Source organism: Lissotriton vulgaris, chromosome 1_2, assembly GCF_964263255.1.
Source record: "Lissotriton vulgaris chromosome 1_2, aLisVul1.2, whole genome shotgun sequence".
NCBI classification, from domain to species: domain Eukaryota; kingdom Metazoa; phylum Chordata; class Amphibia; order Caudata; family Salamandridae; genus Lissotriton; species Lissotriton vulgaris.
In genome coordinates, this window is record NC_141686.1 from 103,957,736 (window position 1) to 103,973,380 (window position 15,645).

General features: G+C 41.0%; 1 protein-coding gene across 2 annotated transcripts in view; it reads left to right on the top strand.

The window, feature by feature from the left end:
- The window catches only part of DUSP16 (dual specificity phosphatase 16), a 331,362-nt gene extending 318,473 nt beyond the window's left edge, over positions 1–12,889 (top strand). For both annotated transcript variants that reach the window (XM_086952924.1, XM_086952925.1), the window contains exon 7: positions 10,049–12,889. In XM_086952924.1, coding sequence (XP_086809050.1) covers positions 10,049–11,207 — 1,159 coding nt within the window. In that variant the 3' untranslated portion in view covers positions 11,208–12,889. The remainder of the gene's footprint in view (positions 1–10,048) is intronic.
- Positions 12,890–15,645: the final 2,756 nt, after the last annotated feature.

The following is a 15,645-nucleotide window of genomic DNA, read 5'->3' on the forward strand; positions in this document are numbered from 1 at the left end:
CCACATAGCTGGCAAAGTATGTGAAAAAGCACGCCCACCCACAGTGGTCAGTCTACAGCGTGGCTGAACCAGATAGATGGAATCAGCAGATCTAAGCCCCCTCCCTGGTTTATAGAGGGTCAGGCGAGATTTCAAATAGGTGGGTGCCCTGCCATGAAGAGCTTTGTGGACAATGCAGAGCCCTTTGAACATTAGCCTCTGCCTAACTGGCAACCAGTGGAGTTCCCGCAGGAGGGGGGATGCCTGGGTACTCCTCGGTTTCTTAAAAATGAGCCTAGTAGCATCATTCATGACCGTCTCCATTCTGTTTAGAAGACCCTGTGGAAGTCCTATATACAGTGAATTGCCATAGTCCAGCCTGGCTAAAATCATTGCAGAGACCGCACTCCTTAGAGTGGAGAAAGAGAGCAGCGGGGAAACTTTCCCGAGTTGACGAAGGAGGCCGACACAGCTGCCCACCACAGCTGTGTCTTGCTTTTTCATGGACAGCTTATTATGTACAATTACTTTATCGTCACTACACTGCTGATCTACTGTAGTACTCATTTACTGTATTTACATGCTTTGTTTCTGAGGTATTTTTGGCATTACTTGTATGCTGTTCGTTTTGGTCATTTACTCGCTGTTCACATTCTGCTATTTCTTTGTTATTTGATACATTTCTGATTCCATCATTCCATCATTTCCTCATATTCCAATATTTCCTCTATTCGTTACTGCAGACCACCGCTACAAAAGTGTACGGAAATGTCTAATGATAGAAATGGTGGTCGTGGGCCTAAACAAACACTCTTTACTGATGTGGTTAAACAATCCTCCATTCGACAGCTAAAGGTAATGGATCTGCGTCACCTCCTACACCACCTCCTCAGAGTGACAAATCCTTATCTGACACTATGCAACGCATTTTGCAAGAACTCTCTGGAGTTAATCGACGACTGGAGGGTCTGGACATTGCCATGACTTCATTAACTGTGGAAACTAAATCTATCAGGGCAGAACTCACTACTTTCCACACAAGGATTGACGTCTTTGACTCTAAAATATTGGCCATTGAAGATAGACTGAATGCGGCTCAGGGTTCAGATCAGGATCTACTCTTTCTACACAGTAAGATCATAGATTTAGAAGATCGCAGCTTTAGAGACAATATCCACTTTTTTGGTTTTCCAGAGAATATCGAAAAGCAAGATATGAAGGCCTTTCTTTGTAATGCCCTTCTCACTTTAACTGGAATTTCCTTTGCTCCTCCTCTTGAGCTCCAACATGCTCATAGACTGGGCCCACCACGTTCTGGTCCTTCGGCAAGACCCAGACCAATTATTGCTTGTTTTCTTCGGCATGAGCAAACCAGACAGATTTTATCATTGGCTCGCACTCATGGCTCCTTCCTGTTTCAAGGTCATACCATCCAGATGGCTGCAGACTTCTCTAAAGAAACGAATGAACGTCGGAAAGCGTTTCTTTCTATGCGGCCCCAGTTACGACAAATGGACATCAAATATGGATTATTTGAACCTGCACGTTTTCGTATTACCAGGGATGGAGGGTCCAAACACTTATGATCCTGCACTTCTACAACAGTTCCTAGACTATATCAAATCCAGTGATATGGAAACTCAGTCTTCTTCCTCTGCTCAGCCTCCTCAGTCCAAGTCCTGCTCACTGAACCTACCAACATCTCCCTTAAACACCTCTACTGACTCTAGACAACGTGGCAGAGATCTCACTCGTATATCTCGCTCTCAGGAGGACAGGGATTCAGCTCTACATTCTGTCTCCTCTCTCACTATTACACAGCAAAGTCTAGATCGCCTCTTAAAACGCCTTCTGATGCTGACTGAATTCCTTTTTATGTTTTAATGTTTTCTCTTTTTCTAAATTCTATAAGTTTATAGCAGTATTCGTTGTTCATAATGCTTTTACTGCTTGTTTCGTTCACCGAGACCTTTATGCATGACATAATATGGTTCCTTATATTTAGTGTTCTGTATAGTACCTTCTACTTTACTGTTATTCTATATTTTCTATTACTATGTGATTTTTTAGTCTTATAGTTATTCAATCATTTTCAGGTTTTCCTTATTATATACTATAAGGTTGTTACTTCCCCGCAGATAGCTTTTCTTTCTTTCTTCCTATTCATTCCCCCTGCTATAGTGATGTTATTGTTATTAAGGTATTTACTCACTATTTCTTTATTTGCGATTTTGCTTTTGAATGATGTCTATTTATTTCATTGTTTTCTATATTTGGATTGTTTCTGATCATTCTCTCTTGTTATTCTTCTATGGCATGCTTTTATGGTTTTCCCTCCTTGTCACTACATGCTATCTCTTTCCCTCTTTTTATGTGCCATTGTACGTTTGTCTCCTTTTCGTGTTTTTCTTCTTTGTTTTTCTCGTATACTATCCTCGTCTAGGTTTTATTCTAACACCGTTTTTCTTTTTGTGATGCGATAACTTTTTGTTCTTTGTTTCACATTGTGTTCTTTATGTCCCTCTTCTTTCATGGTTTTACACTATGCGTTCGGCCTCCTCAGAGTACACCTCTGTCTGTAGATTTGCCTCAAAATTGTTACCTTTACTATGATGGTCCTTTTCCAATGCATTTCTTTTTCTATAATATAGTATTTGTTGTTTAACGTGACATTATTCTTTCTTTTCAGTGGATACTCTGCTTTGGATACTTTCATTTATTTCTCAAAATAGGTCCTGGTATTTTCCTATGTCTTTATTCCTATGCACTGTTATCTATACTTTTTAACTTCTTTTCTCCCCCTCTTTATGATGGTGCTGTATTTAGATATTCCTCCCATTTAACTTTCCTATTTATTTCACTCAATCTTCGCACCTCTCTTATTATGTATTATGTAATAGGTCTTGTTTCTATTTCATTTCCCTTGCTTTTAATCTTTTCTCCTTCTGTTTTTCTCTAGTTGTATCATTCTTATATCATGTTTTTTTTGTCCATTTTATTGCTTCTATTTCATGAGGATGGTATATGGTTTTCCATATTTTTCTTGTTGTAATCCTATTCTAAATGCGTTTTTCAATATTCAGTTTTATCACTTGTTCCCCGGATCCCCATTCTTCTTTGTTTGGAGGGGGTCCGGTCTCCATTGGTGCTGCTGTAGGTGCACCCAGACCCGTAGTTAACAGTCTAGGATTCTTTTTTCTTTCTTTTTCTTCTTTTTTTTTTTTCCTCTTCTTTGCATCTTTAATACTTTTTCTCTATATATTCATATTTGCTTTGTCTGTTCCACTTTTCATTCTGCCTTTATAATCTACTTTCCCTTTTCTTTTTCTTCTCTCTTTTTCCTCCTCGCCCAGAGTAACAAACTTCTTCTCTTACCTCTATTTACTTCTTTTTTCTCTTCTTTATCATCTTCTTGTTCAATTCTCTTGTCACGTCTTCTACCCACCCGTTGTCGGTGATTTCCTAGAATGTTCATGGCCTCACCCATTATATTAAACGAAAGAAAGTTCTTTCTTATTTACATTCTAAACATGCAGATGTTGCCTTACTACAGGAAACTCATTTGGACGATGTTGAATCTAGTAAATTTAGCAGGGATTGGGTTGGTAAAGTCATTCGTAGCAGTGTCTCTAAACCGGATCCCACTAATCCCAACCCTGTTCGTAAATGTGGGGTAGCCATCCTTTTTCGAAAGTCACTTCCTTTTACGATTATCAAGACATGGACTGATCCGGATGGTCGGTATGTATTTGTTAAGTTGAAACTTGGAAACTCTTTCATTTGTCTTGGTTCTGTCTACGCTCCATTAGGTTCCAAAAAGCAGTTTTTCCTTAGACTTAATCGCCTCCTTACAGAAATAAATGCTACCCAATTTCTCATTGGAGGTGATTGGAATCTGGCTCCAGACCCTGCCCTTGACAGAACAGGTTGCTTTGATACCGTCAGTGCATCCGATAGAGCCGTTTTGACTGACATTCTTACTGATACTGGTCTTGTTGATCATTGGAGGCTCAGTCACCCTCAAGATAAAGAATACACATTCTTTTCTTCTACTCACGGTACATTCTCCCGTCTCAACTACTTTCTTCTTTCGCAACATACAGTCCGGCTAGTTACAGAATCGAAAATTCTAGAAGCAGCCATTTCTGATCATTCCCCTGTTTTCTTGTCTCTTTATTTGGGTCTTTCCAATCCGGGGCGCAAATCCTGGCATTTAAACATTAATAAATATAAAACTCCAACAGGTAAACTTCTTCTACAATCACACTTGCGGGACTACCTTTTGAATAATGAGGACTCTATTTCCTCTAGAAGAACGGTATGGGCAGCTGCTAAGGCAACTATTAGAGGCCAACTTATGCGTGACGCTGCTTTACATAACAAGACGAATGCTGCCAAGCAGGCTGATCTGGAAAAAGACATTTGCCGTCTTACTCAATTATATGTTTCAAAACCAACCCAAATCGTAAATTGTTGGAGCAGGCGCGCATGTCCCTCAACAGTCTTTTTACTTCCAAGGCCGAATATGCCTTACAAAAAATGAAAGGGCGTCCCTATGAGCAGGGTGAAAAGGTTGGCCGGCTATTGGCTGCGCAACTACGTCAGAGGGAGGCTGCTATGGCAATTCCGGCTATTAAATCAAGCTCTGGCAATATGCTTACCCGACCGCAAGAAATCGTTGATGAATTTGCTTCATTTTACAGAAATCTTTATTCCCCAAGCACTCACATTGACACGTCAGAGATGTCCAATTTTTTGGATACGGTACATCTTCCACAACTCTCGGATGATGGTAGAGTTCTACTTGACGGAGCTATTACGAAGGAGGAAATTTCCTCAGCTATCACTGCCTTACCATACCACAAAGCACCAGGTGATGGTTTTCCCCCTGAATTTTTCAAGTGGACTGGTCAGAGTATGGTTGCTACTCTGCATGCCGCATTTGTGGAAGCCACAGAGGAATCTTCTCTTGGTTCTATATCCAACAAGGCCATCATAGCTGTTTTACCAAAACCTGGTAAAGATCCTCTGTTGTGTGGTAGTTATCGCTCCATATCTCTCTTAAACTCTGATGTTAAGATTCTTGCAAGTATTCTCGCATCACGTCTTCGAAAGTTTTTATCATCTTTAATCCACAATTCACAGGTAGGCTTTGTTCCTGGTCGTTCATCTCGAAATCATTTACGTACTCTTTCTCATGCTTTATGGTCAACTAAAAATCTTGCTAAAGATGCCCTACTCCTTTCTTTGGATGCCGAAAAAGCATTTGACCGTATTGAGTTGGAGTATCTTTTTACCATAATGCAACGATTTGGTCTAGGCGACCAATTTATAACTACAGTGCGTCTGTTATATGACAATCCTTCCGCTCAAGTTAACTGCAGCGGTTTCCTTTCTACTCCTTTTCCAATCAGACGGGGTACCCGTCAAGGTTGTCCTCTTTCCCCTCTTCTTTTCCTTTTGGCAATGGAACCTTTGGCTGCTGCAATACGTCAATCACCTGCAGTGGTTGGAGTCCCTCTTCCAATTGGTCATTCAAAAATGTATTTATATGCGGACGATATTCTTCTCACACTCACTGATCTTCCCCGTTCTCTTCCTGCTCTCCTTCGTATCATAAATAATTTCTCTTCTTTTTCGGGCTATAAGATTAACAGGGATAAGAGTGAAGCATTGCCCATGTCCATTGGTACTACAAAAGCTGCAATTTCTGGTTTTCCATTTTACTGGCAATCTTCCCGCCTTAAATATTTAGGAGTATTGATTAACAGAGGATTGGACAATGTAGTTATGGACAATTCAACACCGTTGATTGCACAGATGCAGGGAGATTTCGATAAATGAAAATCCTTGGCTTATCTCTTTGGGGGCGGGTGCAGGCGGTTAAGATGGTCACCCTACCGCGATTTCTTTATGTTCTAGGTATGCTCCCTTTAAACATTCCCCTACCTGTTCTTCGGTCCATTGACTCCAAAATAAAAAAAATGATTTGGGGTACGGCTAAACCGCATCTCACCTTGGCCAAATTAAAATCTCACCAATTACACGGCGGCTTGGGTCTTCCCTCTATTGAACATTACTCACTTGCCCTTCATCTTTCACAACTTTCCTTCTTTTTGCCTAAATCTAAAGATATACCTCAATGGGTCCCACTTGAACGTCACTTATTATCCTCTAGCCTTGGATTATCCCATTTATATGGTAAGGGTTCCAGTTCCTCTGATCCTAAAAATCCTATCTTATCTGCTATGTACAAATCCTGGCAAAGAAGTCATTGTTTACTTAAATCTAATTCGCGGCTTCATATCAAAGCTCCTTTATGGTCCAACTCAGCTATTCGGGTTCATGGTCGCATGTTGTCATGGCCTTTGTGGCAGGAGGCTGGTGTTCATTCTCTGGAACAACTGTTTCATGACAACAATTTTAAATCTTTCTCTCAAATTAGCGAGGATTTCTGTCTACCATCCACACAATCCCGTCAATATACTCAACTTCAACAAGCCATCACAAAACATTTAGGTTCTCCACCTGAATTATTGACAGTTTCTCCTATTTTGTCTTATTTACATTTGTGGGGCAATTTTAAAGGTGTGACTTCTGGTCTTTATAAAACTTTCCTGCATCCTCTTTTTTCACAACCCCTCTCGAACGCTCTTCAATTAAAATGGCAGTCTCGCTTATCAGTTACATATTCCACTACTCAATGGGATCAGATTCTGGAAGGTTTATATAAAGGTGTCCGAGAGGCTCGTCTCAAATTTTGCATTTTCAAAATCATCCATGAATGGCACTGGTCTCCATCTAAATTACATCATGCTAAACTGATAACATATTCTTTGTGTTGGATATGTTCAGTTTCTGGCTGTGATATTACACACATCATTTGTGAATGCCTCTGTACTAGGTCATTTTGGCTTTTTATAAGAAAGACTTTGGCATCTACTATGTCATTACCATTACCCTTTACTTCTGCAAATATTATGTTACATGATTTTCGTGGTCTTCCGACATTGTCTAAACCACAGACTCGTCTTCTTCACACTGCTTTGGCTACGGCCAAAATTTGTATTTTACGTCATTGGAAGTCCTCCTTATCTCCTTCTCAGGAAGAGTGGGTGGTGGCTATGGTACAAACAGCCTCTTATGAACGTGTAATTTATAACTTGCAAGATCAGGCTTCTGTTTTTCTTCAAACATGGTCCCCATTCCTAGAAGCCACGGTGGATAGTGACTGTCTCCACTCCTACCTCTTCTACGTCTGTTACTCTTACATAATTATTTTTATTTTGCGTTTGTGCGCTTTTCCTGGTTTTTTGTCTGCTCCTTCATCCTTTTCATGTGTCTCGGTCTCACCTCTTTTTCTCCTTTCTATTCTTTCTGGGATTCTTTCGTTCTTTTTCCTTTCCTTTTCTTTCCTCTTTTCCTTTTACTCCTTCTCTTCTTTTCTGCTATTTTTTTACTTTATAGCTTATAGAATATTTGATATTGTTGCTTCTTCATATATAATATATCCTATGTATAACTATATCATTTTCATATCTGTATTATGATTCATTTATCAATATCTTATTTTATTGCCTATTTGCATATGTATGTGTTTCTGTATTTTCATCTAAAAACTTTTCAATAAAAAATTTTAACACAAAGAATCATGTGCGCCTCACACAATTTCCTTCAGATACACACCAGCAATCTCTTTTGAGATTGAAAACCGCAGTCAACATGTTTTAGATCTGTCCATGCTTGCCTATCTCCCTCAAAGAGGGAATAGATCAAGAGATGAATACTATCCATCATGAAGTGCTTGTAGAAGAGGTAGGGAGTCATTGGTTTAATCCTAAGTGTTATCAACTATCACTGCCCTTTCTCTTTCTTTTGGACTTAGGAAATATTTCAGGCAAATCAGTTTAGGTGAATATGTGCCCCTCGCCAGCATCTCAATCTTTGCTTATTAGTAGGTGTCTTTGCTCATTAGTTCACTCTTCTCCCTGTATAGGAAATTGTGTATCATTCCCTGGGGTAGTGTAAAATTCTGTATTAAAGGAGATGGAGAGCACCTTCGGTGAGCCACGTGGTTGGTGCTCTGGGGCCAGAAGATTTGTGAACTGTCAGAATGAGGGTGCCATCCATGTACAAATGTAATTGCCAATGTACTAGTGTTGTTTCTCTCTGGTGTGCCTTGGTCCCCTGGTTCCAGGGGATGGTTGTTCATTGACTTCTTGTTGTGCTGAAGATTCATAAATAAAGGTTTAAAAAATAAATAACTTGGAGGATAATGCTTTTGAATCTTTCTCCAATATATAGTTTGTTGTCCAAATGTCATTTGGCTTTCTGGGCCCATTCACCCAGGATTTGATGATCTGTTTTGGAGAGCGGAGGACTGAGCCAACAATTCCATGTTCAGGAAATTGAACTCCAATATGGGAGCTGATCTTGGCAGACACTTATAGTGTCAAAGAGGATGAGGTTGGGATTTGTTTCTGGTATCAGTTACCTTGACCTCCGAGCTGCCAAAAGGCACTCTTCTTCGAAGTAGTTTCTAATTTCTTTGTGAAGGGTTTCCTCAAGCTTCATTTAACAAAGTTTGCCACCAGTTTTTAGGATTTGTCACTGGATGATCTAGCTCTACTTTTCTTCTCTTGTACCTAAAATAAGTTCCATAAAAGTTCTGCACCAAGGATACTGTATCCGAGTCATCGAACATTGCTGTTTCTGTTTCCATGCTGTCCTTTGACATGGTGTGACCATCCTTTCTTTTTCTTGTTGTCAACTTATTCTGTTTACTAATGATCTGCAGAGATTGTCAAATAGACCACATTTATGGGCGGGCCACGTCTGTTTTGAAAAGATTGACCACAAGATCTACCTTTTCTTGGTTCACTTTCCGTCACCCAAAGGCTTCTGTTGGTATTCCTAATAAGCGATGGTCCAGATAGCCTTTGCCGAACCAGCTTAAAGAACATTGCAGTCAAGATTTTTTATTAGTGAGCCTATTGCCTGCTCTTCAAGATATTTTCAAAAGAACGGTCATAGTCCTCATTAGGCCAAGATCAAATGGAGAGCAGGACTCGCTATGTGACATGCACCAGTCTTTTTGTTCACTAATGTGATATGTCTGTCATTTTGGTTGGCTTCTTTATATGCTCTCGCTTCGTTTTGTCTTGCTTTCTATACACATTCATTGAGCCTATTGCATGTTAAGACCTCAATCTTCTCTCATGGAAGACTACTTGCCTAATAGCCCTTAATTCATATGGGAAAACCATTTAGATACAGGCTTTTCCTCTCAGCTAAACACGGTTTTGCTCAGGCACGGCCCTACTTAGAACACACCCTAAACATATTCCTATGTTCAAATTAAATAGATTTGCCTTCCAATATGATTCAGTCAAACATATTCTTAGAAGCTAAAATTGTTAATTGGGAGGTTACTTTGATTTTGAAGTTCTACCAAGACCTGTTGAGCCTTTCATACTAAATTCATTATTGCTGGAAAGCTAGCCTTTTGTATTACACAGTAGAGGCATACATTCAGGGTGGCATCCTTCCACACTTTACAAGAACGGTGGCAGCCTAGATGGCTTTTGAACTGAATTGGTCATAACACAGTGATTGTATTGACTTCTCTCAGTGGCCTTGTTCTTCATCTTCAGATGAAACCTATTGAACAAATGCACTATATGGTCTGGAAGCATTTTACTTGCCTGAATCCTTGCCATCAAAGATGGTCTGCTTTTCGACCTTAAACATTCTTGTTTTGTAAACTGTTCCAATCAGTTGGGAAGCAAGAGAAGTGGAAGTGGATTTGTGGAAGCTGCTCCCATGCTTTGGTTTATTAACTGAGTAAGACATTTCTCGTACTGTTATTTTCCAACAGGTTACAAGCCAAAGAAAAGGTAGGACACTATAGTGACCATAAAGGCAACTCTATTGTATTCTCTCTCCTTTATCTGGTGATAGTTTGTCACTGTAAGAGTTGAAACCTGTTTTAAAATGTAGATTCTTTTATTGGTTTTGTGTTAAAACTCAGAATTCTTTTCGTCTAATAAATATCTTTTGCATTTTGCAGGTTTGTGAAAGAGAAACGACCTACTATTTCACCAAATTTTAACTTTCTGGGCCAGCTTCTTGACTTTGAGAAGAAGATCAAGTCCCATACCGGGCAAACTGTTGCAATAAGCAAGTTGAAGCTGCTCCATATGGACAAAGCAAGTGAGAATGCATGTGCCATGGAAAGCAGGCACAGTGGGGGACCTGCTGCCAATCTCCTTTCTGCTGCCTCTACCTCTGAGATTGGGGAGAACACTGTGGCTACTACTGTAGCTATCCCACAGCCAGTGGCTACCGAAACGGCCCCGTTGCTTCAGGGCATCAACGGCCTGCATGTGTCTTCAAGTGACTGGTTAGGAGACAGCAATAGACTTAAACGATCTTTTTCGTTGGACATCAAATCCGTGCCATATTCCACTGTTCATGGTGCGGCGGGGACAGCCTCTTCAGAAGAAAATCCAGAGTGCTACAAACCATCCATGAGTTTAGATGTCACCAGCAAGCCAAGCCAGTTTTCACCAGTCCAGGAAGTCTCAGAGCAGACCCCAGAGTCTAGCCCTGACAAAGAAGTGGCTGGAACAGTTGAGAAACCCCCCAACATCCATTCAATGGAGAGCAAGAGCAGCCGAACGCATTCGAGCAGAAACACCAGTCAGACACTCAAGTCACTGCTGCACCCTTTGCACCGTAGCGGCAGTATGGAGGACAGCTACAAAACCAATTTCCTCTTTGGCCTTTCCACGAGCCAGCAGCATTTGGCCAAGTCCGCTGCAGGGTTGGGCCTCAAGGGTTGGCACTCTGACATCCTTACTCCACAAACATCCACCACCTCTGTGACAAACAGCTGGTACTTTGCCACAGAAACTTCCCATTTCTACTCTGCCTCTGCCATCTATGGAGGCAGTAGTAGTGCCACTTACTCCACCTACAGCTGCGGCCAGCTAGCAACTGGAAGTGAGGCTGCCAGCGCTGTGCGCCGGAGGCAGAAGACAAGCGACCGTGGTGACTCAAGGCGAAGCTGGCATGAGGAAAGTTCCTTTGAGAAGCAGTTCAAGAGAAGAAGCTGCCAGATGGAATTTGGGGATAGCATGTCCGATACCCTGTCCCGGGAGGAGCTTGGTAAAGTTGGTAGCCAGTCCAGTTTCTCTGGCAGCATTGAGATTATTGAAGTCTCTTGAAAATAGTTGATGAAAAAAAAACACTTCCCAGTTAATCTGAAATAACGATTACAGTACTTTTTTCAGAAGGATTTTAACGAACATAACAAGGATTGTATTGTACAGTAATGGACTGTACCAGCTGCACTTGGGAGAAATACGAAAAGTTAATTTCCCCTCTCCTACCCGTACCCCTTCCTTCCCCCACCCTATGGGAAAATGCATGATATTAAATTGCACATACGTTTTGATTCATGAAAGAGGAGCGATTGTTTTGTTTTGAAGTAAACTCTCCACAAACCAGAAACTGGTACTGCAGTTAAGTCAATCTACCTGTGGCAGAAATTGATGTACCAATCTGCAAGCCGCTCTGTATGCGTTGCACCTTAACACAGACATTAATCTAATTAGGGAGCAGGGCCTACTACTAATTGGATTCAGAAAGTTGAAACAATGTTTGAAGCATCTCTGTGGTTAAACGATTTGTTTGGATAATGGAGTTAACGCAGTGTCTATCCCAAACCAGTGTATTTTTGTATGGAAGAACATGTCTGGAAGAAGCTGTAGACCATGTTGTTGTCCGCTATTGGGGTGGAGCTTTAGAAGAACGAAGTGATGTTAGTAATGGAAATAAGAGTGAGGCTTCGACCTGACGTTCTATAAATATCCATAAACAATCTTTATTTTTCAGTAAGCAGTATGTTTTCACGTTTATTCTTCGTGTAGTGCTGCTATAAAGCATTCTCCATCTGCGGGTGGGAATCTTGTGATATGTATGAAATATGGTGCTTGTTGGAGGGAATGAAAGGCTTGCTGTCCAATTAAGTGTCCTTACTGTAACAATGATAATTGACTGAGGGGAATCTAACTGACCCTCTTAAACATCATTAAATGGGTAATGCATAGCAAAGGACTGTCACCCCCTTTGTTACATCACCACAACTTCCAGGGAGGTGGTGAAATGTACATGTAAATGACTTTTGAAAATGCATTCCTACTGTTTGTGCTTTGTGTCTAAACATTCAAAGTGGAAATATCGGTGCTTAACACAAAGTCCTGCATCATTTGATTTGCTTCCCGAGTATTTTTTTGTACAAATAAGAATATTGTATATGTTTGCCAAAGCATGTTTCTCCTCCACCCCTTAGTTGATCCATTGTGGCTGCTACACTGGTGAACCACCACATGACTCAGAAGATCGAGGTGGCCGTTCTGGCTTCTTTTTTACTCCTAAATCAAAACCAACTTCGAACAGTAGTGTGACCTGACCATGATGCCTTACATCCAGATGAAATGGCCAATGTGTACTGTAGTGTACAAAATCACAAAGCCATCTGGGGTCTACAGTTCTCTTCAGTGCCGCTTTTCTAAGACCTAAATTCAGTGCCAAACATGCTAGCCTTAGGTCACCCTTTGTTGATTTGTGTATTGTCAGCTGATTATGTCAACTCTTAAATCCTTTCTTATGAGATCTGGTTATGAAAGTAGGCCAGCTTATCTAGCACCCAGCTCGGACTCGCCCACAATTCACCCAAAATACGTAATATGTGAATATGTTCAACATTTGTCTAGGTTAAGATTTTACTTCTATGTTGGACTCAACACTTAATAAAAATGTATTGAAACAAGTTTCTCAGTTACATTGAACTTGGTGACAGCTTGGCATACCTTCATTTAGAAATGTAAAAATAAAAGTAACAAAATTGGTTCTGTGGGTGTATTGTGGTTTACTTAAGGTAAGGTGGAACTTAGGAAAGTCTGAGCAAGTCAGACCATTATCTAATAAACCCTTGTTTCTCAGTCAACAATCCTTGGTATCAATGTGTATCATCTCTGGTGCAAAGCCAATCTGAGTAGATCTAACAAATCTTTGATGTTAACAATGCTCCGAATTATTCTCAGGAATCATTTAATAGTCTACTTAATTTCTTTCAAGAAGTACCTTTCAGTTTTTGATCTTCAGTATTATCCAGCCTTGTTCTTAAGCAGTGCATATTACTTACAGTTGTTGCTATTCAGGCCACATTTCAGCATCTAAAATGTTACTACATCTTCAATTATCTAACGCTTAATGAAAAACCTCTCCGGCAACTGTCTTGGAAGTATACATTTCCCTATTGGCTCCTTCCATTACTAATAATTACTTTTTCGCACCATTGTATCTTCCCTGTTAAAATGTCATACCGTGATTCGATTAAAGAAAAAAAATGAATTGTGTAGTTCTCCAGTTTCCAGCTGAGCTCAAGCTGCATCAAAGGAGATGGTGGCATACCAAGCATATCATGAGTGAAGTACAAATTTTAGATTATTTTTATTTTTTTTGTCCTTGCTGTGTGGTGGAGAATATTTGTTGGCTATCTGATAGTAGTCCTTTTGTTTATGGGGATAAAACTTTCCCAGCAGCTAAGATACTGATCTGAGGCCAGCACAGGCATTTCTCACTAGACCATATTTCATGAAGCTTAATAATTGGCTGATAGATGTCCGCTGATGTGATTGCATTCACTTCTGTTTGAAGGAAGGACTACAGGTCTTTGGTCGGTATTAGAATGAACGTCATTGTCTGTTCATCCCTCTTTCTTTAAATTTAGTGAAACTGGTTTGAGTAGCACCCCACTCGATTGCCTCTGCGCTTCACACTATTGAAAATGTTTCAAAAGACAACTTAATTTGTTCCACCTCCATATTTTTTCTTTTCTCACTCATGAATCTTTTTGAATGTATTTAAATGAGTGCTTCTTATAGCAATCAAAGATGACTTTGCAGCATGACCCTTTTCCAATATAGCAAACAGATGATTCATCCCTAGTCACTGAATTAATAAAGCAGCCATGGATTATGCCTGATCTAGCAACTACATCAAGATGGCTTCTAGGAAGTGCATTTCATTTCGCTGACGCAAGATGACTGCAGAATCTTCCTACTTTTCCAAAATGTATGTTTTGGGGTATGCCTGGCTTCCATTCCACAAGCTCAGCAGTGTTTAAAAATGGAGCTATAAGGTTTTTTTTTCTTCTTTTTCCTCATTCGCCTCCAACCACAGCTACCCTGAAATCCATAGGCTGCCGCTGCTACTCCAGAAGGAAAGGTAGGCCCCACCGTTCGAACTTGCCCCTCAGCACTACCAGCAACAAAGCCACTTCATCCTAGTTGCTGCCCTCCCGTTGTGACGGAGGTGGGTGGTTGTACTCTCTTCAGGGCTGAACCCGGGCCGATGTCACTGGTCATCGCAAGATTAGACACTGGCAGAGAGCTTCCTTGAGGCTTAATCATTGTATCCGCCCCCCCAAAAAAGGGACAAATCAAACTGCTGTCCAGTCTCGTAGTTTTTTCTTTGAGTTTTTCAACCGAATCAAATCCATTTTAGAGGTTTTATATAAAGAAGACAGCCACTCCGAATATATGGGAGAAGTTGCTTCAGCCCATCTCTTACAGATTTCACGTCTCGCTAAAAGCATTGCAAAGAATAGGAAATCTCTATCTGGGCCACTGATATCCCTCCAGATGCCAAAGATGATAGTTTCAAGGGAAATATGTAGCGTGTTCCCCAGAATCGATGTTAATGAGACTTCAATATTGGTCCAGAATTCCACCAATGAAGTACAGGCCCAGAACATAGGCGTATCCGGAGTCCTCTCCAGATTGCATTTTTTACACTTGGCCGGGGGGCCTTGGGACATTTTAGAGAACCTTGCCGGGAAAAAGTAAGCCCTATGTATTGTAAAATAGTGGTTTCTCCTCAACCAGGCTGACTTTACAGTAGAGAAAAGGGTGTTAAATGAAGCTAGCCAAAGGGACTCACAATCTGTATCTGGAACAGACTCTCCCCCCAATACCCCCCCCCCACCCCCCCCACCCTGATTATTCGGCCAGCTTAAATTCCCCGTCGATAGCCTTTTTGATTGCCCAATAATAGAAGGATATTTCTTTCTTCCCTACTGTTTTAGTAAGTAGATTGTCTTCCAGAGGGTCCCCTTGCCCTAATGGGGTCTTCAAACTCTGAGACCAGCTCAATAGCTGCAAATATTTGAACCTTGACAAGCCTCCCGCCAGCTTATCATTTAGAGTCGCTTAGGGCAGCAGCGATCCACCAACAGCGAGGTCCCCCCATACTTCTACTCCAGATATTTTTAAAGGGGCTGCCAACTGATCTTTTAAGCAGCTTGGGGTTCCCGGGCTGTCCCAGATAGGTGCAAGCCTCGAATAATATTCAAGGCCAATTAATAGTTTTATCTTTGCCCAATGTTGGGCCAAACCTCTTAGGACATTCAGTCTGACCTTCTTAAAAATAATTTGTCCCTATATTTAAACATAAAACCTTCTCAAGGAGGGGGCGTGGCCAAGAGCCGAACATGGCGGACGTGTAGTTGCAGAGCTCCGTCCTTAGCCCTCGATACCAGCATAATATCCTGCCTGCCCGAAGTGCGACCTGCCTAGATATTGCGCCCGGAGCCTCAGG